Raw genomic sequence first — 26,659 nt, forward strand, 5'->3', positions numbered from 1 at the left:
GGGGTGCATACTAGTGGCATGAAGAAAATTGTTAACAGCTGTGGCTTTCCTACATGGTTTGTGCTGCATCCTCTTTTCACTATCTGCATAAAAATAACATCGAAAAATGAAATACTGAATCTATCAGTACCCCAAGTAAATTTCAGTCCATGTGGGTTATTATTCAGAGCTACCATGAATTCCTTAAATTCAGATTGATCACCCTTACAAATAAATAAATAATAAATCATCTATGTATCTTTTGTAGTAAACTACATTTTTTACAAAATAATCTTGTAACACCATAAACTGACTTTCAAAATCCCCCAATGTAAATAATGGCATAAGATGGGGCGAAGGCCGCCCCCATCGCCTTTCCCCTCTTTTGTAAGAAAAACTCATTCTTCCACTTAAAATAATCATGAATTAAACAAAATTGAAGGAGGGTTAGCAAAAATGCTGAATGTGGTCCTTCCCCCAATTTTTTAGCCACTGCTTCCATGCCCCATCTTTTATCAGTGTTAGTCATCCCCTTTGGAAAAAATCATGTACCCGTGAATTACCACATAGGTGGCAGTACACTAAACACCAAAAGTGTGATAAGAGACTTAGGGACACAGGTGGACAGTGGTCTCACCTTCGATAACCACATCACTACAACAGTCAGGAAATCCTTTTATGTGGCACACCTCATCACTAAGTGCTTTTCATCCAGAAAAAAGGAGGTCATTGTCCCACTGTACTCATCCCCTCATTAGACCCATTATAGAATACAACGCCCCGTTTGGTATGTACCTCTCAAGACATCTGCAACAACTGGAAAGGCCACAGAAATACCTCATTAAAAGAATCACAGGCCTAAAGCAGATACCCTATGCTGACTGCCTAAAAAAACGCCAGCTATACTCTGTCACATATCGTCTACTCAGAGGCGATCTCTGCTTAACATGCAAGGCCATGTCAAACCCAGAGCTGTTGGACATGCTACACTTAAAGAAATCCCAATCCCTCAGAGCCACATGCTAAGGGGATGTAAACCTTGTCATCACAATGAACAAAACATGCTGGAGGGATAGGTTCCTGACCCCGAGACTCCCCAGACTCTGGAATAGACTGCCCATACATATCAAGCAGAGCGCCTCTTTGGCCCTCTTCAAAAGGAACCTTGACGATTGGATGGGAGATAGGAAATTCACCCCGGGGATCAGGTCAGTTGCCCTGCTAGACAGAAGTCCAGGGAAGTAAATATTGTGGGAAGAAATAACCAGGGAATTGTTATGGTTAGGCGTGTATAGGCCCTACGGCCGATAGCCTAGTACCAACCTATGAACCTATGAGAGCTTGGTGAGGATGTCGGCTCTGAAAATGAGCTCAGAATGTTGCAAACTTGCCAACTTTAACAGTAGGATAGAAAACTGCTGAAATAACCAAAATGGCCTGCTGTCCTATTCCCAAATAGAACACAAGGCTGATGAAAGTGATTTTCATCTTGGAAACAGATCTGGCTATATCCCACTACCAGTGAAATGCATGCCTAATTTCCTCTTAATATAGCATATCTTTATCAGAGCCAGAAATGCATGATGAATGACTGCTAAGCAGTATAAGAATAAATACAGCTACTTACGGACTGAATTCCAAAACTGTGAAGGATGAAATCTGGATATCGACAGACTGGACTTAGAAAATGGGATATAGGCATGTAGAAGGCTAATGCAGACTACACTTTAGAGTATGGTTGAAAGGGGCCAATAACATTTTGAGTGAATCAGCTTTTTCCCTCTTTGTGGGATTTGACAGGTGAAACTTTAAGACTAATGATTCTGTAGCCAATAAGCATGAAGAGTATGGTGTTTTGGGGCATCAGCCCCTTGTAAGTCTTTATTTAGTCGGCTGAGTTTGTAGGATGAGAGAACAAAGTTGGGATCTGAGCTAGATTGTATGTGGTTTGAGTGTATGTGACATTTGTGCTTACAATGCTTTATAGACCACAGGCTGTTTATGGTGTCTTAAAGAAATGCAGAATCTTGTTGACCACTGTTAGTGCTGTTGGTGAGTGGCAGAAGTGATTAAACAGTCAAAGTTGAGGCATGATTAGTAGAAATAGAATTTGTAATTGTGGAGATAAGCAATGATTAGATGAATTGGTGGCAAGCCCATCTCTCCCTCTGTTCTTGAATTTTATATCATTGCTTCTTATACCAGCACAGCATACTCTTCATGAGAAATGAGTAATGTAGCCTGGAAGAGCAAACTCATCTGAAAAGGAGGACTCCCTGTTACTTCTGAGATGAGTATGACAGTTTACTGCTTATTTTAGTCATACCATAGAAAATACAGCAGCTCAAACTAAGCTATATATGAAGCTTAGTATGTGAGCTGTACATGTTGTTAAACATAGTATGACTACATTAAAATTAAAACAAAAGAAAACAAAACACTGTTAAATCCAACTCCCCACCCTGCATTACATCTGTGTGCCTCATGCATCCATAGGCAACAATAACTTACAGTAAAATACACTTAATTTATTTAATCACTAGCTAATATTTCTATTTTATATAAATAAGCACCTTCTGTTTCCAGAAATGTACAAAAAGTCACCTTTACAGCTTTGTAGTGTTCAGTATCTCAGAGTATTGTTTAATATCCTCCCTGCTCTATTTAAAAGTGGCACACCTCAACAGCTAAGCATACCTCTGTTTTTTAATGTAGTGTGTATACTGCAGTGTGGATACACCAGAGGTGTGAATTAGGTGCCAACAACAAGGGACATATAATTTCCTTAAAAATATCCCCACAATCTGTCCAAGAAGAAAAGTGCTTGGCATTGAACTGAAAGAGGTTAATCTTTTGGGAGAATGGACTGTCTTTATCACATGAGTTAGGCAGCAGCAACAAAATCTTTCTGCTAAGTTTGTAAGTATGTGATGTGATTGTGTAGGTGTTGAAACAGTTGATTGAATTCTGTGTGTCTATGTGTGTTACTGTCGACATGAGAATCAGCAGTGTGAGAGTCCTACTGCTAAGTATGTTTGTATGTGGTGTGGATGCTGAGGCTGTAGGTGTACGTACATGTGTGCATTTGTACCTTTGTCATAGCCAGTCAACTGTCTACCAGTACACAGAACATTTCTGACTTGCCATGTTTTTGGTCTGTTCCTCAGTGGGATTCTTGTAAATGTCTGAGAAATGAAGTCACTAAATAAATAGCAACATACCTTGTAACTCTGCCCAGTTTCACAGAACATTCCTGCTTTTTGATCTGGTCCTGTTCATAAAATTGAGTTTTTTCTCTCCAATCATTGAAGAGTGCACTCACTAAATAATAACAAGACATTCTAATTTCAGACTTAATATCTTTCAGAAAATGCATAGAAATGTAAAATGTGTTATAATAGCACTTACATAAAAGTGGGATTTAAAATTTGTCCATATTTGTTACCTTTGTTACCCATTACTTTTTACATTGTTTATGTTACAGGTTTTATAGGTTCATAGGTTCATAGGCTGGTACTGGGCTATCTGCCCGAAGGCATATATTAGCCCAGCCACGTGGTGCGGTATTCACCGTCCCTTTAGTAGTTCCCTAGACCCTTGTACTAGCAGCTAGTACCCTTGGCCCCTATCTAGTAGTGCTGTTGGTGTGATCCCCAGTGTGAACTTTCTGTTACCCATCCACTCATCAAGGTTCCTCTTGAAGAGTGATAGTGAGGGGCACTGTCTTATGTAGATCGGGACCCTGTTCCATAGTAAGGGAAGTCTCTGCGAAGGGAATCTATCCCTCCAGCATGTTCTATTCATTGTTGTGTTGAGATTTATATCCCTAGAGCGTGTAGCTTGAGTAGATTTGGTTTTGCTAAGATGGAGCATGTTCAACAATTCTGGGTTGGACATGGCTCTGTACGTTAGACAGAGATCACCTCTGAGAAAGCGGTATGCAACAGAGAACAGACTTAGCTTTTTCAATTGGGCTGCATAGGGCAACTGTTTGAGGCCAGTAATCCTCTTGGTTAGGTAGCTTTGTTGTCTCTCCAGCTGCTGGAGTTGTCTAGCCAGGTACATTCCAATTGGTGCATTGTACTCTATAATGGGTCTGATGAGGGAAGAGTAGAGGGGCACCATTACATCCTTAGATCTTGATGCAATCTTTTAAAGCACATTAATGTTGTAATTGTTTTAAATATGTTCATTCACAAATAGCTTCTATTTTAATGGATTTCTGATGTTTAAACCTGCATATATACATGTCTTTTTAAATGTCCTGTTTGCATTGTTGGGAGGGGGGGCTCACCAATCACATGGCTTTACTAGTTAAGATTCATTGGGTTATATGTAGGTGTTGTATTTAAATTGTTTTTATCTGATGAAGCTTTTATTTGAAAATGAAAGCACTTATTTTATTAAACAACATTTTCTTGGAACAACTAGTCCGGAGGAGTTTCCTTGTCTTGTGTTCTCACTTTTGATCTTTGTCCCTGATTCTTGACAGCTGTGAATGACTGAATTTCAGATGTCCACTGCACAACCTCTTATTCTAATAACTTTCTAAGTACATAGTACATAAGAGTAATCTTTAATATCTGTCCCTGATTTTTTAGCTTTGTTCTTGATTCTTGTGTTAAGCTAGCATGTTCACAGGCACACACACACACACACACACACACACACACACACACACACACACACACACACACACACACACACCCTGTGTGTGTGTGTGTGTGTGTGTGTGTGAACATGCTCGCTAACATAACATGAAGACATCTACTGCTATAAGTGTTTGCTTAACCACATTATTGATATTAACAGTATTTCACTATTAAGGCTAATATTCCAGGATTATGTTGCTCAAGGGAGAGACAGATGTTTGGAGGCAATGAATGCAGTGTGTATAGAAAGAAAATTATATTAAACAGACAGGTAAGAGGAATATGGGCAATGATAGAAGTAGTTGAGATACAAGATGTTAACTATTAGCACAATTTTAATATTGAGACTAATATAGTATGAATGGGAAGTAGGTTTTACATTATAGAGCAGAATCCCATCTGCAAGCTGACACAGGCATCCACAGGGGACATCACTGTGGAATGTACAGTAATTTAGGTACTGAACAGTGTTGGTAAAAGGTTATGAAAATATGAAATAATCTGCATAGTTAAATTAATACAGCTAGAAGTGGATTATGACACTGTCAGATTAGTTGGGGTAAGTGAAAGTAGTGTGTTTAAAAAAAATGTACCAAACACATGGGTAAGCGAAACACAGTCAGGCATACAACTATTTATTTGGTCTAAACTATATTATTATTAATGTTATTTTAATACTCAGGCTATCTCTTGCGCAATATGCAATGTGTTTGGAAGCAAGATAGCATCTGCAAGCTATCAGGAATTGAGAGGTAGCCACAGAGAGAAATCACTTTAGGATCACAGGTCTTGAGATACTGATGACTATTGACAGAGAGTTATAAAACATATTATAAAATATTTCCCATATTTTCATTAATAAATCTAAAATCGAGTGTGATACTGTTAAGTTGGAAAGGATGCTAAATGTAGGCAGTGGGTATTAGAAATCAAATGATGGTAAACAGACTTGGGCAAGAGAAAACCAACAAAAAAGCAACTTTATTTGAGTTACACTGCATTAATATTAACATTACTCTAATATTGACAATAATACATCATGAAAAGTAGGTGTTTGGTTTAAAAGCAAGGTGGCATGTGCATGCTGACAGGATATGGTAAACATTCTCAGTGAAAACATCATGGCAGGATGTATAGGGCTTGAGTTAGTCAAAAATGTTTGCAAAACATTATGAAAACTATGCACTATATTACATATTTCCATTAATAAAACAGATATTGTGCATAATATAGTCATGACAAAGGGGGCAACACCAGCAAAAAAAAAAGATAATGCTACACACACTGACAAACACAAACCAAGACATAATCATTCATTTGAGGTACACTGTTTTAATAACAATATTCTAATACTGAGCCTAATATCTTATGAATGCTATGTCGTGCATGATGGACCAAAGTGGCATTTAAAAGCAGACATGATTTATTGGACATGCACAGTGAAGCAGTAAGGGTGAGATGCACAGTGTAGCAGGTATTAAGACATGTTTTCCAAAAGTTATGAAAAATATGACATATTTTCCTTATCTGTATTAATTAGACAGAAATGGAGAATGATACTTTTATGCCTGGGGTGCCATATGCAAGATGTAGCTGTTAGTTAAAAATTAAGATTAAAACACGGAGGGCAATGTGAAGGCTTCAAGAAATGTAAAATTTTGGTTGGTAAAGCCGCTATGAATATTACCTGTATTATCTTACTGGAACTGATACTGTAAAAACTGTCTGGATTACAGGCTAACCAATGTCTTATTATGCACAGCATTATGACACACAGTTTTGCCACTCATTGTTGCCATCTAACATAAATGATTCTGTAGATTAATATAATGCTTTGAAATACTGTGAAACTACGATATACCTCATTTGTATTCATCGTGTAATATAACAAAACAGCTGTTTACTACCCACTCTTGTCATATATCACTGGAAAAATCTTGAACAGACACACAATTCCCTCAAAGATATAGTGCATCTATCTTGCATAGTTACATAACTATAATTATTTGTTTAACCATAACAGTAATCTACTTTGGCAGGTAAAATTCCATTTTTCTTTATTAGCTTTGCTATATAAATTCAGTGTCACCTGGCAGAGTTTTAATACTAACACCAGTGCATAGCCAGTCATATAATGAACAACTTTCATATTTTGCATTTTTTTTGTAACATTCACTGTTTATGAAATATTGTCAGTCATATGAGGTATGTTCTTAATAAAGGATTTGTGATAAACCTGTGAGAAAACAAGTGTTTTCTTATCTCAAGAGACTTCAGGAAACAATGGCATTATAGAAATAATCCATGGCTGGGTGTCGGTAATGCTGGATTTACCCACGGTTGGTGTGGTTTGGTCACAAGGGCAAGCCCGAGTGACCAAACAAAGCCAATGTGGGTAAATCAGCATTAGCCATACCCAGCTATCAGTTTATTTTATTTTATTAATTGAGAAAACTTACTTTCTTTTCTTAAATAATGTCCTTGTATAATGGTGTCATGGTGCTCTTCTGCATTTTTCCCCTGTATCATGGGGCTTTCTTGATGTACCACGCATGCATATGGGACTTGCGTTCCCACATGGGTCTATGTCAAATAAACGAACGCTTGAAATTTCTAACGTCATATGGTCCACACCATATGATCGACATTTCAAGTGCTCGAAGGGTGACTTTAATGGCGCCTTATGGTGCAGAATGGGAGAATTTCCCTTTTCTGCACTGAAGTGCGGTCTCGGAGTTGGTATATTTAAGTAGGGGGGTGTGGGGGGTGCAGGGGTGCTTGCCCCGTTAAGGTATGTTTTTCTTTCTTTTTCGTTTTATTATATATTCGAACTTTTAAATTTCGATCATATGTTATCGAACAGATGGTATTCGAAATTTTGAAAGTTCGAATATATAACAAAGACCCTTCCACACTTAGTACATCAATGCCGTGTAAAGGAAGCAATGAAGAAAGGAAGATTTCTGTTGCTTATTTTTCTGTTTTTAATTAAGAAAAAATGAAATCTGGTGACTTCAAACATATGGAAGAGATGGGCTCTGCCTTACCCCAAGTAGAGCTACCACATTATTTAATGTACACCTAACTCACTATCACTCACAAACTAGTACACCAAACTGACAAACCCCTGCTCTTCAACTAATGCTTCTACCTCATACTAACACTTGCCCTCTTCACTCCTCACACAAATCACTATTACAGGTCTCTAAATCCATAACAAAGCCAGGGACTTTCTTTACTCTAACTACATAGGTTCATAGGTTGGTACCCTAGGGCCTATAACAATTCCCTGGCTATAACTTCCCTGGTCCCCTGTCTAACAGGGAGATTGACGTGATCCCTGGGGTGAATTTCCTATCTCCCATCCAATCGTCAAGGTTCTTTTTGAAGAGGGCCAAAGAGGTGCTCAGCTTGACATGTATGGGCAGTCTATTCCAGAGTATGGGGAGTCTCTGGGACACAAACTTATCTCTTCAGCATGTTTTGTTCATTGTGATGACCAGGTTTTTATCCCTGGAGCATGTGGCTCTGAGGGATTGGGATTTCTTTAAGTGTAACATGTCCAACAGCTCTGGGTTTGACATGGCCTTGTATGTTAAGCAGAGATCACTGGAGTTTTTTTAGATGGTCAGCATAGGACATCTGCTTTAGGCTTGTGATTCTTTTAGTGAGGTATTTCTGTGGCCTTTCCAGTTGTTGCAGATGACTTGTGAAGTACATACCAAACAGGGCGTTGTACTCTATAATAGGTCTAATGAGGGATGAGTACAGTGTGACAGTGATCTTCTTTTTTTCTGGATGAAAAGCCCTTAATGATAAGGTGTGCCACATAGAAGGATTTCCTGACCGTTGTGGTGATGTGGCTATCGAAGGTGAGACCACTGCCACTTGTGTCCCTAAGTCCCGTATCACACTTTCGGTGTTTAGTGTACTGCCACTTATGTGATAATTCATGGGTACATGTTTTTTCCCAAAGGGGTAACTATACATTTCTTGGCACTGAGCTTGAGCCCATGGCTCTGGCACCAATAATCTGTTTCTGTAAGGCCCTTTTGTAGAATATCCACATAATTTGGGAATTTAATAATGGCTCTCAGTTTGCAGTCATCTGCAAACTTTGTTAGCCAGAATCCCTTAGTGCTGGCCTGTACTTTAGAGAAGTAGATGCCAAACAAGAGCGGTCCCAGGACTGAACCCTGAGGTACTCCGCTTGTCACTTGTGTGGAGCTGGATTTTGAGTCGGCTACTTTTACAGTGTGGGTTCTGTCAGTAAGTCAGTTGGCAACCCATCGAGTGATGTAGGGATTAATACCCAGCTTAGTAAGTTTATCTATGATTCCAGAGTGGGGGATGGTGTTGAAGGCCTTGGCGAGGTCCAGATAGGCTGTGTGGACTGCTTTGCCCTCATCCATAGCTCTGGATACTGATTCGAAGAAGTCAATCAGGTTGAGGAGACAAGATTGGCCCTTTACAAAACCAAACTAGGTGGGGTTCAGTGTTTGAAGGTTGCCAATGTCTTTGTTTATAAGTTCCATGATAATGCGTTCCGTGGATTTGCAGCTCAGGCTTGTCAGACTGATGGGATGATAGTTCCCAGGATCCAAGGTGGATCCCCCCTTGTGGACTGGGATAGCTGTAGCTGTGTGCCACTCATTGGGCATGAAGCCTGAGGTGAGGCTATGATTAAACATGACACTTAGATGAGGTGCCAGTTCATTTTGTAGTTCATGTAGTACACAGCCCAGGATGTCATCTGGTCCCATGGATGCTGTATTCTTAGCTTTGGAGAGTGCGTTTTTTTACCTGTGTGGCCATGATTACCGGAATTAGGCAATCTTTTGGTATTGCACTGGACCCTTTAGGGGGTGAGAGGGGGGGTGAAGTTGGCACTGAATTGATCTGCAGGGATATTGGTAATATCCTTGGGATCAATATATTTAATGCCATTCTGTTGTAGCTCAGAACAGATCTGAGCATTGCCATTTAGATTCTTGATATAACTATAGAATGTCTTGTGGCTGTCCTTGGAATCTTTGGCAATTTTATTTTCGTATCTAGCTTTGAAGGATTTTATGAGGGATCTCAGCTTCTTACTGAGGCTGGTAAGGGAGTATTTTGCATCCTAGGATTTTCTTCTTTTCTGCAACAGTTTCTTCTTTCTGTTGTATAGTTTGTTTATGGCAGGGGACCACCAGATTGGCTTCTTTTTTTTTTGGAGGAGAGCATCTTGGTTCTATTTGGAATGGCATGATTCATGCATGAGTGGATGTACTCGTACAGTGCCTTAGTGTAGGATTCAGCAGTCAAACTTTCAGTTCCCATCTACGTAGGTGTCATGAAGTTTGCCACTTCTAACTTGAGCAGCATGAAATTAGCTTTGGAGAAGTTTTTTATGGAGGTTTCCCTACTGGGGGGTAGGGGTGGGATGCGGACGTCAAGGGTGATTAGCTTATGGTCAGACCTGACTAAGGGGGTGACCACTGGTGTGGAGCATCAATCTCCCATGTTGGTAATGACCAGGTCTAGGATATTTGAGCCCCTGGTGGGACTATGGATTAGTTGATCCAGGGCATTGGAATTTATGAATTCCAAGAACCGTTGGGCTAATGTGTTGGTGCCCGAGTAGTTTTCCCAATTAATGGCAGGGTAGTTGAAGTCACCCAGTATTAGGGCGTTTGGTTGTATCTTAATATTTTCCAGTATGTTTAGAAAGGTGTAGTGAGAATCTTGGGGCATGGTGGGAGATCTGTAGCAAGCTACAATTTGGATTGCAGTCTTACCTAGTATTAGTTGCACCTGGAGAATTTCAGATGCACTGTGTTGGGCAACTAGCCTGTAGGTGTGAGTATCCTTGGTGAATATGGACACTCCTCCTCCTTTAGTGTTTTGGTCCTGGTTTGCTGGCCAAAAAGTGTGGTAAGAGTTGTAGCCTGGTACTGCAGGGGTGCTCTCTGGAGCCTTGAACCTCCATTTTAGAAGTGCCTCGAGAGAGTGCATTTTGAGGTTTAGACTTCTAGCATTGAGTAGCATTATCTTCAGATTTTGCATGCTTATATCTGTTACTGTGGTGGTTTTGTCCTTTGAGCCTTGCCTAAAAAAAGCACTATAGGGGTAGAAAGAGCCTTAGCCAGTAACCTGAATCCCTCTCCAACATATGGAATTCTGTCTCACAGCCCATCATCACTAATGCCAACTACACTCACTTCAAAAATCAACCAAGACTCTACCTCAGTGACAACTGGCTTTGTTCATGTATCTGTCCTGGTTAGACCCTTTCTCCAACCCATTAGTGTCTCATCTTCCTCTCCTTCTGCACCTCATCAACCATATGTAATTCACTTACTTCTTTTTCTTGCCTTCTTATCCCCCTTTATTTTACTTGTCCTGGTTAAACACTTGTCCCTGGTCTTTCAATTTCTCAACGTATTCTCCTTGCATACCCTGCTCTCCTTATGTCATTTTCTTATTTATTTTACCTTCCTTGTTACCCTCTGCACATCTGTAATATTTCATCCCTTCAGCTTCTTTCCACTATCCATCCTTTATCACCTTTGTCCCCTCCCTTTTCTCCCCTCCCCCTAGGTCTCTCCTCTGTTCTCTCCCCCCTTCTCCTATTCCTACTCTACTCACCACTCCACTCTTTACTTTCCTCACTCTAGTCTTTTTTCTGACATGTCACTTAGGCTCTTGCCTCTTTTATTTTTTTTGCCAGTATTTCTCATCGGACTTCAACTAAAACCCATCTTGCTTTACTATTTCCTTACTCATTCTACTGAATGTACTTTTTAAGTTGTTGTTAACTGTTAGTCATTATGATGTGTTCAAACAAATATTCCTTAATATTTTTGTATTCAAATATTTTGTATATTTGTGTTCCTAAATTTTTGTATTCAAAATTATCTATTTCTAAATGTTGTATTTTAAATATTGTTAACTGTCTTTAGAGTTTTTCTCCCCGGGCCGCCACTGAAAATGGGTTTCTACCCAGTCAGACTATCCTGGTAAACAAACGTTAAATAAATAAAAATAAAATAAATAATCAGGTACGTTTCTCTAGTTTTGCATAATGTACCTGATTATCCTTGTATTTTTCTCTGTCCCGTCTCTCTCCTTCTTTTGAAGTCTCCAGTTTTTGTAAGTTTATTTATTTATTTATTTATTTTAATTAACAAAAAGTAGAAATTACGTAGCATATATTAACAGAAGAAAGTCCAGGCGACCAGATTTTTTTCCATTGATATATGCTTAATTAACAATGGGCACACTGGTTGGGCTGACCAATCAGCATGCTCGTTTTTGAATGTTAATGGCCAGTCATTCTATAATAATTACTCTCCTGATGTTCTGCAATGAATGAGATAATTGCTAGCAGGACAAGCTTTAAACTGTAAAAGTGAAGAAGGAATGGTTGAAGACCAAAACAAGTGCTTTTTTACCATTTTTTTTTCTTGATAGAATTAAAGTGAATAAATATTAGCTTGTAAGAGGAGCGGTTTGGGAAGGATTAGGATAGGACTACAGCACACATTGTCTGATGGCAGATTGATGGGCATGACTGTCCACCAAAAAGATTTTTAGTACTGAAGTATATAAGGCACGGTGAATGTATGGGATCTAAAGCAAACAGAATTGTGATGATGGCAAAAAGGTGAAGATTAGTTGTATGAAAAGTAAAAGCATGCTAAATATAATAAATGATCTGAGAAGTCTGATTTTTCTTCTCTAAAGTTATTTTCTTTGTACAATATAAATAATGTGGCAGAAACAAACTATTAAGACAGATGCACTATCATCTGATTGTAGAACTGCTTATTTTTGCTGCCCCTAGGACCTCATGCAGTGGATCCTCTCTGCCTGCACCCCAAGGGCCTTATTCACCCCAGGGTAACAGAAGCTGGGCATTTCCAGGTCATATGTGAGATTTATGGCCCACCTGCACCTACAGGGGAACCCTGGTTGGCTTTTCATTACCTAGAGAGATTTGGGTAGCACACAGCAGGCTAGTTTGCTGGTCCTGGGTGGCAGCATACCCTCTCCTCATGGGAGCACCCCCCTTGGTAGTTCCTCTGAGCATCATTATTCCTGTCTCCTGAGGGGAAGCATGGCTCCACAGACTAAGCCCCCCTCCGCTGCTAATGTGACTACTTTGCACTTTGATTGTTAATACTTCTTGAGTAGTGCATAACACTTACACTGGACAAACAGGGTACAAGTCCTGACAACTTAAGACATATTTTGACTGTTTATAGGAGAAGGGATATTAGTACACAAGAGTTGTCATGCTGCATGTTCTGTGGTATGAAGGACCCTCCCACCTCCACCCTGTTAGACCAACAAAAACCACTGCAGCCTGTTCTAGGGGTTAGATGCACAGAGCGACTATATATTTTTTGCATACATGTGGCCCCAATCTTTGCAGGTTAGCTGTTCCAGACTACACTGTATCATTAGTGCAGTATTAGAAGGTCAGTAATCTGCACATTTCTTTTCTAATGAGCTTTGCACTGTCACCAGCTGGCATGTAGATGGGGTGGGATATAATATTTCAATTCATGTGACAATACATTTCTGAATTATAAACTGGTATGTTTAGGATTATACAAAGAACAAGCTCATATCTGTGAATTTTGGTTGATATTCATTATACACACACACACACACACATATATATATATATATATATATATATATATATATATATATATATATATATATATATATATATAAATTATATTATCAATTCATTATCAGTAACAACAAAAATAAAATAATTTGAACTAACTATGGTTAAATACTTATGAGATTCCAGGTCCTGTAAAACCTGACTTTTGAATGAAAAATTGAATATATGGATTGAAATCTATATTTCAAAGAATGCAACTGAACATGTTAGTTAATAATTGTTAATTAGTGTTCATTTTCTTAGTTTACAAGTTTATTTATACCTGACTGTACAATTCTGGAGAAATTTAACATATCAATACTGATACCTATATTACAGTCATAATCAGATGCTGATAAACTATTTATAAAAATACTGAATAAATACCGTCAAAAGATTGCCTAGGAGAAACTATACTACTTTCATTTCTACAACAAGGAGCTAACCATATATTGGTGCTCCCTAGTGTTAGCTGTCTTGCCAGGAAGAAATACATACAAAAAATATCAAATGGACGTTAATGTTAATAAAGTTGTGAAATACAGTATTGTGAGATGATGCATCAAAAAGCCCTGCCAGGATCAAATACATGTACAAGCAGCATAAAAAGTGTTTCGGAAATGCACAAATAATAAACGGTATGTATGTATTAAAAATGTACTGTATGAACACATGTATTACGCAGAAGTGAGCCACTCCATAGTAAAAAATATAGAAATACAGATCAATTATGCTTTTCATATATCTGCTCCTCACTGTATGTGGCAGTCTACCTTTTTATTGGTTGGTCTCTGACTGGAACCAGCACCTTGGAAGTAGTTGGTTACTTCTAAGTAGGAAGACATCCGATTGTTAATCCGATCTGAAGCCTGGAGCAAACAATCAATGGACATTAATGAGAAAACAGAGAGACATTATGACTGAGTCAATGATATGTCTTTCATGAATATTTAAATACACATTACCAAACTGTTTAATTTATAATGCATTTGGCATATGCAAGTTCAGGTAGATTTTTTTTATTTAGTTAGAAGTGTGCACATTACAAATGTTATAAAATTGGAAGATAGAAGAAAGGTACTATAAGGAACACATTTCAATTACTCACAAAGAAGAAGAAGAAGAAGAGAAATGGCTTGTCTGTTCTGGATGTAATCACAACTAAAAAATATATATATATATATTCTGTATGTATTCAAATTTAAAGCAGATACTTTGGAGATGCAAATTAAGTTGCCCATCATTTTGGATTCAAGTGTTGTATATGAAAATAAAGATGGTACTTCAATTTTTTAATTATTAAAGAAAAGTTGTATAATTTATTTTCTACTGTTTTTTTTTGTGTGTGTAATCTCTGTGGTGATTTTCTTACCAGGCCTCAAACCACAAGCAATAAAAAAGCAAAGTCAGGTGGTATCCACAGTGCCAACAGGTCAGACTATATACAGGATTCATTAGATGGATCCTTAAGGGGACATGCGTATTCTAAATACTACCTTGATCAAAACTGAACAATTATGCAAAGAGCCTCTGTCTGTTCAAGCAAAGTTCTATAAACAGAGATTCTGCATTCTTTGCATTTAATATATCTTTAGAATGTTCAAAACTAGCATACAATTGAAATAGATTCTGTGCACCAGTAACCATTTTTTACAAGACCAACGTTTGAACAATCAGAAAATAAATTATGTAAAAGTATATGCAGAAACATGTTGTTCTGTGTCTTATATTTCATAACTAAAAATCTCACAGATAACGGTACTGTCTCTTGGCCTTACACAGTTTTAAGATGGATTAATATTTGTATGGTATTTGAGTGAAACTATTGCTCCTCTGTAACTACTGATTACTTCATTTGTTAAGAACACTTTTTCCAGTTTTTGATTGCAAGAAAAGGGAAATTGCTAATGTTCTAGCTGGCTGCTTGCTCCAGGCCTTAACGTAGAAGGTGTACTGACTGTTTTTTTTTACTTTAAATATATAGTTTATATTCCTAGTGCTGACTTGCTTTAACCCAGTACAGTTTTTAACTGGATATGACTTGCTTTTACCAGTGATTTGACCTTCTACCAGTACTAATAAACTGTACATATTGCAGTAGGTCATTACTATGCACTCCATATTTGCAGGTAGTTATGTTAAAATTTATATAGATCTCCTTGTCCCTTATCTTCTATTCTTTAGGTTTTATTTGGTCCTCCCATTTAGTTTTTGCATCACACCATAGAAGCTTCTTGTTGTTGCCCTGGGTTGCTTGCTCCTGCTGCTGTTGTTAATTTGTTGTTGTTTAGAATAGCTCCTTGTTGTTGCACTGGGATGCACATTCCAGCTATTGTAGTTTATAATAGCTCATTGTTGTTGTTGCCCTGGGTTGCTTGTTCCTGCTGTTTATTGCTGCTGTTTACAACAGCCTTCTTGTCATTGCACTGGATTGCACACTCCTGTTGTTGTTGTTATTGGAAACAGTTTATTATTGCTCTGAGGTGCACACTTGTTGCTTTAGGCTGCAGACCCTTACTGTTGTTGCTGGAAACAGGTCATGTTCTGGGTTGAGCACTCCTGTAATTCCTTGGTTGTAATAGCTTCTTGTTATCAGGATAGTTCATAAGTACACTGACATCGGTATTGGCATGTCTCTATCCTTGTGGTTTTCAGGCCAGTCACTGGCACCTTCTGTGTGAAATAGACATCATAATTCTCTTTTTGCATTGTTGAGTTATTGTACCTGCTGTGTGCAGCACTGTGCCTTCCATCAAACTGCAGCTATTGTGTGGTACCCAGGCCTCTCACGTTGTTGTGTGACACCAATACTGAGGAACTCTTGACCTAAGCAGTTCATGGTACTCCATGCCAAACATCTGACAAACTTACTGGGTGGTATTCATGCCTGATATCTGATCAGCATGAGTTACCCATGCCTGATATCTCACTAACATGAGTCATCCATGCCTGATATCTCACTGGCATGAGTCATCCATGCTTGGTATCTCAATGGCCTGACACAGTGTGTACAGCTCCCACATTTTACTATGGAGTGAAACTGTGCATGATGGAGTGTATGACTTTCAAATCGTACTACTAAGGTAAAACCTCTGTACTGGTTGGTTCAGATGTTATAGTACCAGTACTAGTATTTGGTCATCCTGTCTGATGTTACTGTTTTCTCTTCTCACTTGTTAGGGATCCTACTGCAGACATAATTGTTTTACTATTTGCACACGTATTTATAATCATCATCTAAGTTCTATATGTTATATCTGCCTTACCTGCAAAGTGTCTGTAGCTTGATCAAGTAACTTATCTGGCCAAAATGGAAGTTCAGTCTAGTTTTACCCCCAGTATTGCCATCCTTAGAGCAATTGGTAGCATTAGGCAGTGCAGAATCTGTCTTATGCTCACTGGCAATCAGCTACTGTTAAATCAACATGTTATGCGCTGTGAGAGGCATAAATGTTTTCATAACTTGGAGGTCACCCTCTCTCCACATCAGATTATCTTTAGCCTCTTAGATTCAGAACTAAACCTCCGCTCCAAACAAATAACACATTGTACCTACCTCTTACTGCATACACAGCAAACGGACACCTACTTCATGGGGTCTCAAGGCTGAAGAACATAAACTGTCCATTTTCACTAAGTCTGAAATACAAGCAGCAATGTCCTAGTGAATGATGATGTCATCATTAGGCATGCACAGCATGCACTCACCAGGCTGGATAAGAACAGTTGTCTTTCTGGTACCAGGATTCATGATGTTAAGAGGGCTCATGAGTCTCTCACAATAGGTAAATACAAATATGACCTGGTAGTTGTCCATTTGGCTGTGAATGACCTGGGATGCACAACTCACAGGGGCATGCAGAATGGCAAGTTGGCTCTCTCTATATATGTCTTCACTGCAGGTAAGACACTGGTCCTGAGTGGAATATTACTGGCAACCAGAATGTCACACATGTACAAGGAAAATATTATTGCCTTTAACAATTGGCTAAGTAGCTGGTGTCTTTTTGGGGGGAGGATGCAGTATGTGTCAGCTTAGTGGTTTGGATGATTGACAAACCTACCTGCTTTGTAATAGATGACCTGCAGCTTTCAAGACACAGCTTCTGCATACTTACCAACATTATTGCTGCCCTCAGAAGTGTCTTTGTTTAGGCAAAACCATCTGCTATACATTCCATAAAACTCAAAAGAAAGCAGAAATTCCAGCTGCTGACCATACTGGGATTGCTCTACCAGCCCTTGAGGTACTTCTGCAACTTGAACACATCCATATCTGTGTGGTAATGGAGACCTGGTTTCAGTGTGAAGGCAGTACTCCCTCTATATAAAGGTTCAGTGCTTATCACACTTTCAGATCTGTGGAGAAATTGCAGGGGTGTAGTAATACTTGTCACAGACACTTATCTCCATACTGATTCCCTGTGACAAACATGCTGAACTTAGTGAAGGTCAAATCACCCTAAATAAGATACAGTATCACTTTATAGAATGTTGTATGTCACCCTCCATTTCTCCTGATGACCAAACGTTTTAATTCATTAACTGAATTTCTTACAAAACACACATTTTTTGTTAGGGGATTTCAAGTATCCAGTTATCGACTGTAATACCCACACTAGTAATTTTGGGCATGGACAACAACTCTCTGATCTAATAAATGCTAACTCCCTGGAACAACTAGTCAACCTTCGTAACATAGCAGGTCTTGTCCTAACCAACAATGCTACCTCCTGTACCAATCCTACTGAATTTCCATCCCTAGTGTAATCCAGTCCAATCATAAATGAGTGATTGTTTCTCTGAAGACATCAAACAAAAATACTGCTGTAGTGAACACCCTAGAATTCAAGAACTTTACAAAGGCAAACCTAAAGCTTTCAAAGTTTAGTTGCAATATTTCTACTTCCCATGCACCCTCAGTGGCTACCCATAACTTAAAACTTTATTTCACACCACCTAAACAGCACAGACTGACAGTCCCCCAAAAAGACCAAATGCAATGGGAAATACTTTTGCAGTTTATCCACATTAACAACTCTCTGGATTCCAGAATCTTCCCAGTCCAGCTCTGTTGTTTCAAGAAAGTCCAACAATGTAACATCTGTCTTAGAAATCTGCATTTTTATATACTTTAGCATGTTAACTATCTAAAATAAATTATCATGGCAAACAATTATTTGATTAGAAATGCCATTAAATTAACTCCTGACATATTGTTTTTATGTATTTATTTAGTTTGGTAACTGAGGTAGAGCATTTGATTCAAATGGACCTATTTAAGTCTTAGCCCTGACAAATATAAATGACAGTAGACAAGCAAGTTAACAAGAAGTATTACAAATACAAGCAAAATATTGTATGGAGATAACAATGAATTAAAAACATTAATAATAATAAAATACACAGTACAGGAGACAACAGAAAAAGGTGATAAGGGCAAGGAGGGGGGAAGAAGAAGAAGAAATAGAGAGTGAAATAATGAAGGAATAGAACACAAAGTGTAAAAGCAAGCAAAAGTAAGTTAAGGGCACACAGAAATTAATTACATGCAATATGTGGAAGAGATGTCATATATTAGTGTAGGAAATAATGTGAGGAAGATAAAGGTACCTGTCTAGTCAATGGGAGAGTAGGGAATTAGGTGATATGTAGTAACCAAACAAAACAAAAAACAATAAAAGATGTCCCAGAAACCGGTGAAGATGATCAACAACCACTTTATTGCACAAAAACACAGCAGTCAAACACTTTTGTCTAATTAAATACTTCTTTTAATTAGACAAAAGTGCTTGACTGCTGTGTTTTTGTGCAATAAAGTGGTTGCTGGTCATCTTCATGGGTTTCTGGGACATCTATTTTTGAATTAGGTGATATGCCCAGAAGGAAAACATTTGCAAACTGACTCTGACTTGAGATGATCTTTAAGCTGAGCATGAAATAAAGGGTATGAGGTGAGGTCTTTAAAATTATTAGGTGCCTACTTTGGAAAATGCATGGTTAGTGCAATGAAGTCTGGTTCTGAGACATTGAAGAAGTGGACTAGAGTGGCTAGGACTACTTACATTGTAACTGGGGAGTCATCTGAAGAGGTTGGAGGTAAGGGAAGGACAGGGGTGTCCTTTGAGGAGCTTGTAGAGTGGGGATCCAAGAAGCAGGTTGGCACTTTATTGGACAGGTAGCTAACTGGCCTTATTAAGGTAAATACAATGAAACTCATTTCTAGGGGAGATGGTAATGACACAGCAGATAGAGTTGCTTATAGTTTGGATGGTGGAGGAGTTTTTCTTGGATGCTGCTGCAACCAGTGGATGTCCATATTCAAGCTGTGCTAGTAGAATGTCTTTGCCTATGGCATTTATTGTTGATCTGGAGAGAAAGGGGGACATTTTTAGAGATAAAATAGGAAGGAAAGCCACATACCAATGTATTTGAAGGAGATGACTTGATCGATGAAGTTGTCAAAAATAATGGATAAGAAGTGATTGAAAGTTTTTCTGCCATTTAGGAGAGGTACCAAACAGCACTGCCTCAGTTTTGGAGCTGTTCAGAATTAACTTTTTGTTATTAAAGCCATTTGATAAGAGAAAGGAAGTTAGCCTGTGGTTGTTATATGACTGAGAAGGTCATGTTGAGTGAAATAACACCATGACATCAGCGTAAAGTAAGAGAGGCAGGTGTGGGAGGTCAAGTTGTTTATAAATGAAAATGGAAAAAAAGAAGGGGAGCCAGGATGGAACGCTGAGGGAATCCTTGGAGGAGAGGGGTAGAAGCAGTGAGGGTGTTCTGAAACTGAACAGAGAAATACAGATTGGAAAGATCATTTTTAAACCAGGGAGCTGCATCTGGGCTAATTCCAATTTCAACTAGGTGCTCTAACATAATGTTATGGTCAACTGGATTGACAGCTCTGGAGCTCTGATGAGGTCAATAAAGATGGCTCCAGTGAAAATTCCTTTGACTATAACCAGGAGGATGTTATCAGAAAGTGTCTAGTGGACTACAAAAGTGCTCCTACAGCCCAAAAGCCATGCTGTTTTGAGGACAGTTGATGATATTGATAGATGTAATGAATGCATTGATTGTAAACTAATTTTTCAAGGATTTTACTTACTAAGTCTGAGCAGAATGGAGAAGGGATATAAGTCAGTGGAGTGGGATAGGTTAGTGCTTTTGGGGAGGTGTTTAAAATGATTATTTTCCAGATATCAAGCTTAAATGTGAATAAGGGGTGGGTCTATGAAGTGGTTACATAGGAATAAGAACCATGGGAGATTGTCAGGACTAGCATGTGAGTCAGTTTCTAGTTCAAATATCGGTACTATATGTTTAGCTTTGATTGCTTTGAAACTGATAGAGAGAATATAGGGGAAAAGAGGGGTCAGAGGGACAGGAGGGGTTATTAATGGAATCAGGGCTGAGAAGTGTACTGAAGTGGAGACTGAAATCAGCTGCTGTGAGGTGAAATGAGGAGGAGTGGGTGTTAGCTGGATTAGTACAGCCTGTCGGGTAGTTGACTTTTGCCAAGAAATTTAGGTGAGTTGAGAAGGGATGACCGGTACTTTTTTATAATGTGACCTTTAGGTCACCTGATTGCCTGTTTAGCTATGTTTCTTAGCTTAGTACAGTGTTGCCAGGTGGATGAGAATGGGTTGTTTTTTCCAAATATACCAGGCATTGTTCCTGAGACTAAGGAGGCCTTTAAGTTCATACACAAGAGTGTTGTTTTGGGGGTTTATAGAGCAGTGTGATTTTAGAAATGACTGAGTCCTGGAGTTTAGTGAGAATTTGTGTGAGAAGAAGACTGCAATGGTCAGTGTCAGTAGAAGAGAGAATAGGAGACCAGTCTAATGAGGTTAAAATTGTCTTTAGTTTGAGAATGTTGGACTGGGTTTAATTCTGAAATGATATAAAGAAAGGAGGGATTTTGTTTATGTGGTGAGAGATATTGAAGCTGATGGACAATGGACACTGAAGGAAAGGGGTGAATGAGAATTTGAGAAATAATATGAGGATTATTGGTAATAATAAGTTTGAGAAGTGAGTGCTAAGAAGAGTTAGGGTTTGGGCTGGTGGGTTCAGTGAATCGTTGTGCGAGTTTGAAGTCATTAAGGATTTCCTAGATATTGTTCTGATCAGGATCAAGAAGGTTGAGATTGAGGTCCTCTAGTAGGAAGAAGTTTTTGAATTTTTTTTTTTATTGAAGAGGTAATTTCAAGCAGAAGGGGTTTGAATTTGTCTAATGTTTTAAACTGATCTGACCAATCAAATTGCCATTGCTGTCTACTATATTTACCATCTTAAGTCTAACTTTACAATGCTCCATAACCCTAATGTATCATAAACAACCATGTTTCTTATTTGCAACTAGCCTAAATTTATAGTATTCAGATAAAGTTTTCTTTCTAATATCAGCCTTTTCCAAGGAGGCCATACTTTCAATAGTCAATAGAAGTGGCATTTTGTTATCCAACCAATGGGCTTATAAAATTGCTAGTCTTAGTGATATAATGTTTTACTTGAACTAACCCTATAAGTGTATAGTACAGAAGAGAATATTGTGACTTTCATGGCATCCCATTTAGTGCCGCGGAAGACAGGCTGATTTTGATTATCTTCACAAAGTTTCAAAATCTATATCTCATGAATAGAAGGTTTAAATAAACAAGTAGTAAAAGTAAACTTAAGCAGTTTGTGGAAAGAAACAAGACATTATAAACTAACATCAAATGAGATCTTTACAGACCAAGAAAAAAAAGTTTATCTACTAGGGATCAATTAGCTCCTTTTAACTCAAACTATTTAAGCAGAAAGTCATGCTTTGCTAGACAAGAGTCTTAGCTAAAACAGAATCTATCAGACAGAGAAGACAATTCTACTTTCTGATATATGTTATGAGCATTGTGCAACTGTTAAAACCAGGACTAGTAATAGTGAATAGCATGAATATTACTAATAACATTTCCATATGAAGTCCCTACATTATCAGAATTCAGTGATAAGTTTAATAGTCACAGTAACAGGTAGTTTTGGAGAGAAACAGCTATAAGTTACCATCATCAGTTCTATCCCATTGTTCATCAGTTCCACACTGGAAAGTATATCCATATCTGTGGGATGATAAGAATCTGACCATACTCCTCGGGTCTGCCAAATCAGAACAAGGATCTAAGTGGATTTGACAATAACAGCAGGCAACAGATCCACTGGCTTCATCAACAGTTTCCACTAGCAACCTGAGCAGTTTTCTTATATTGTTATATCTATGCAGGTCAGCTTTTGTTTTCTTATTCCTTTATGAAGTACACATTCACATTCAGTTGACATGGAGTTTGTTCCTTATAACTGCTGTAAAGGCACAGTGGAGTTATACAATGAACTGAAAGACAGATGTCAATAATATAACTAAGATACATTGCTCAGGGAACCGAAAAACAAACGACTACTTGGAATGTCAAACAAACCAGCCATCGTGGAGATCATCCTTGGGATGTTTAACGTAATGACTTCAGCACATCAGCCACATAATTCTTGACTAGCTTATTCAAACTAATTTTCTTTGTGTGTTTTCTTTATTCCTCTTCCCTAGTAAACTCACACATTTAATTTTACTTTTCAAAGCTCTTTCAATGGGTGGCCGCTGTGGTGCAGCGGTTAGCGTTGTCACCTCACAGCAAGAGGTTCTCCGGTTCGATTCTCGGCTGGGCTGCCTTCTGTGCGGAGTCTACATGTCCTCCCTGTGGTCGCGTGGGTTTCCTCTGGGTGCTCCGGTTTCCTCCCACATCCCAAAGACATGCTGTAGGTGGATTGGACACTCTAAATTGGCCCTTAGGTGTGAGTGTGAGCATGTATGTGCCTTCCGTGGAAGGTTGGGCGCCCGGCTGGAAACTCAACACTGTAAATCTCCACTGCCAATCATGAGCGGACAGGTGATCCACTGTGGAGACCTCTAACCAGGAAAAGCCGAAAGAAGAAGAAGAAGAAAGCTCTTTCAATCACTCATTATTCTTTATACTTGATGGGTTGTAGCTATGTCCGACTGCTACCACCAAAAATAGTAGTAGTCGTAAAAATAACAATAATAAAAAAATCATAATAATACATAAATGCAAACATTAGCAGGTAATGTTTATTACTAGTTAATCAAAATATTTCTTAGGAAAATCAGACATTTACTTACCAGCTTTGTAAAACAATCATTCATTATTGACGAGCTTTAGTGCAGCTTCAAGAAGATTACATAAATACATATAGAGAGAATCAAAAATGCAGTGTCACAAACTCAGATAAAAGATGACGGCATTTTTTTTATGTAAAGGTTAGCCTTGAACTAATGTGACTGCTTTCTTGAGATATGGGGTAGTAATTACAGCATAACTGCCATACATTTTCTGTTGCATGGTCTTGGTTGCAGTTATGTTTTTTTTTCTTTCTTTTTTTATTATCCCTTAACCTATATTTGATCTAGCAGATACTTTCTCTACTTCTGACTGTTGACTCCTATGCAATAACCATGGGGACAAAGAAGGAGCCCTTTTTGGTGTAGTCTTGCTCTGCTACGGTGTCACCTGGTAGCAACAAGGTTAACATGAACAAAAATCAGTCTCTTATACAATGATGAGAGCATAAAGGAAAAAAAAACAGCCAATTAAGTACTCAATCATTGTATCTGACTTGGGATGTTAACATTGTACAACCCCTGCACCAGCCACATGACAGATCTTTTATACAATGTGATTTGAAATGGAAAATAAAAATACAAGAGAAGTCACATTATACTCTATCCAGAAATACTGTACTGATGAAAGGAACAAATAAATAATTCCTACCTAAAGACCGAAGACACCTGCATCACACTGCACTAACATGCAACTCGTTCTATCTGTCCAATATGACAACATAGAGTAAAAGAATGCTTACAAAAGATAAAAAGTAAATATACCGAAACAAAAGTAAATGAAAAATAAAAGTGCAGGACGTGTGCAGCTTCAATGTGTAATGTGCTACAAGGAAGCAGCAACTTTATACAACCAAAGAAAGAAACACACAGGAAATGTTACATAGACATTGCTCCTCATACAAAGAAGGAAGTACAAACTTCTGCAGAGTCAAAACAAATTCCATTCATGTTGGCAATTCAAATTTAAAGTGAATACAAGATTAAAAGAGCAATAAAAAGTTTGGAAGCATAATTAAAAGACAGCAGCTGTTTCAGGAAAGACACATGCACTCCCACTGCTCATTCACCACATCTTCAAACTCACCTTCCTAGGTGAAATGAATAAATAAAGAAATAAATATATACATTTCAGCAATAACATAAAACAATACAATGAACCACAAATCTGAACTCAAAAATTAGAAACCAGAAATACCTCAGTAATAAAGGAAGGCAACGTATGTATATTATTTAATATTGTAAAAATATTACAACGTAATCACTAAATTAACAGAATTAGGACAGTACTACAGTACAGGCTCCAGGTGTGGATATATATATATATATTTATATAAATTCATCCTTACTTACTCAAAGGTGTGAAAACACTGAATTAACCCACATTTCTTCTACAGTATCAGTACAATGACAATGCTGTCTACACAGCAGAATTCTTCATGGGTTCAGTAGACCAGTTCAGCCATATGAACATTTACCTTTGCAGTCCCATGGGTGTAACCAGCTACTTGCTCTGCCTGTCCATAAGGGATGGAGGGATCAAATATGGGGTAAATTTGTGAGTTCCCACCCATTTGTCTAAGCTAGATCTGAAGATATTGAAGGAAGTGTTCTGCTTTCCAAAAAAATGGGAGTTTGTTTCAGAGGTTGGGTTCCTTTGTGGAGAAATATCTCTCATACAGATAATTCTTACTTATACTGCTATACCGATTTAGGTCCCTTTATCCTGTATTTGCTTTATCACTGGTCTTAAACATATGCAGTACCATCAAGCATGACCGGGTCATTTACAGTTCTGTAGGTCAGGCATAAATTACCATGCAGGTATCTGTAGGAGACAGAGAAGAGAGACAGGGCTTTTTGATGCTCTGGGTAAACTTAGGGAGCTCATGCCTGCAATTTTTTTGATGAGTAGTTGCTGCGGTTTCTCATTTTGGGTGAGGTACTTGGACAGGAACATGCTAAAGGGTGCAATGTATTCTAGTATGGGATTATGAGAGATGAGTAGAAGGGAATGATAGCATCTTTTGACAGAGAGGCTAATCCTTTGGATGAGATGGAAAGCTTTCCTAAGTGCAGTTGATATGTGATACTCAAAGCAAAGTTTATATCCACAGAGGTGTCTCTAATGATGGTATCTATGCATCTTTTAAAAAGGCATTGATTATGGGGTAGTGTACAAGAGTTCCTACTTCCCAAACTGTACAATGCTACTCTTTGGTGCTCAGCTTTAGATCATGATTATGGCACCACATATTTGTCTGAGTTAGGACTTCTTGGAGAATTCAAGTCTCTTCATGGCAGATGAGAATGGAATCCAAGTTTGCAATCATCTACTAAGGTGGACAGACAAAGACTGATAATGATGGTTTTGACATCAGAGAAGTAAATGCCAAATAGAAAAGGTTCCATAACAGATTCCTGAGTTACATCACTGGTGACAATTCTCTAAGAGAATAGTGTGCCATCAGCTGTAATAGAGTGGGTTCTATCAATAAGCCATTTGGGAAGCCAATGGGATATTTAGAGTTTTATACTGAGTTTGGCCAGCATGACAGTGATACCATAGTAGGGTATAGTGGCAAAGGCAAAGTTATATCAAGGCACATTGTGTGCACACAGTCATCCTCATCTAGTGTAGTCCAGTCTCTTGGTTTAAGTGGTAGGTTCTACCTTTTGTAACGCCAAAGGATAAGGAACTGTAGGTTGCCTAAGCCTTGATTATGAGGTTATTGACCTCAAAGATTATGCCAGAGAGGATGACAGGTCTTGAGTTGCAGGGTCCATGGTGTTATCTCCTTTGTGGAGGACTATAACTGCAACTGTTATTCATATCTGTGTCCAGTAGAGAGGATGCAGCTGAAAAGTTTAAAGAGAAGGCCTAAAACAGGGTGTTTCATACTGACCAGAAAGAGACAAGTATGTTGTCTGGACACAAACAGCTATTGTTTTTGATTATTGAGAGTGTTTAGTATATGTTCTGAGGTGATTGTGGGGGGCTTGGACTTCATTGTTTGAAATGGAAAATTTGGAGGCAACAGGTGGGAAAACTTGGAGGTGAATTTATGTGCTATGATAATATGTATATCCTCAAAGTCCGAGTGAGTAATGCCATTAGAGATAAGCTTGGTGCAACACTGAGCATTATTTCTGAGGTTTATTATGCAATTAAGTAATCCCCTGTAGTTA

At 38.4% G+C, this 26,659-nt stretch overlaps 1 protein-coding gene across 1 annotated transcript in view; it reads right to left on the bottom strand.

Annotated features, from left to right (window-relative positions):
- DOCK8 (dedicator of cytokinesis 8) overlaps window positions 1-26,659 on the bottom strand; it is a 1,731,107-nt gene that overhangs the window by 672,529 nt on the left and 1,031,919 nt on the right. Inside the window, exon 24 of the mRNA XM_044064485.1 lies at window positions 14,067-14,162. Within this exon, the coding sequence (XP_043920420.1) occupies window positions 14,067-14,162 (96 nt within the window). The remainder of the gene's footprint in view (window positions 1-14,066; window positions 14,163-26,659) is intronic.

The sequence above is a fragment of the Protopterus annectens genome, chromosome 2.part2, assembly GCF_019279795.1.
Source record: "Protopterus annectens isolate FY-2018-M chromosome 2.part2, PAN1.0, whole genome shotgun sequence".
Classification (NCBI taxonomy): domain Eukaryota; kingdom Metazoa; phylum Chordata; order Ceratodontiformes; family Protopteridae; genus Protopterus; species Protopterus annectens.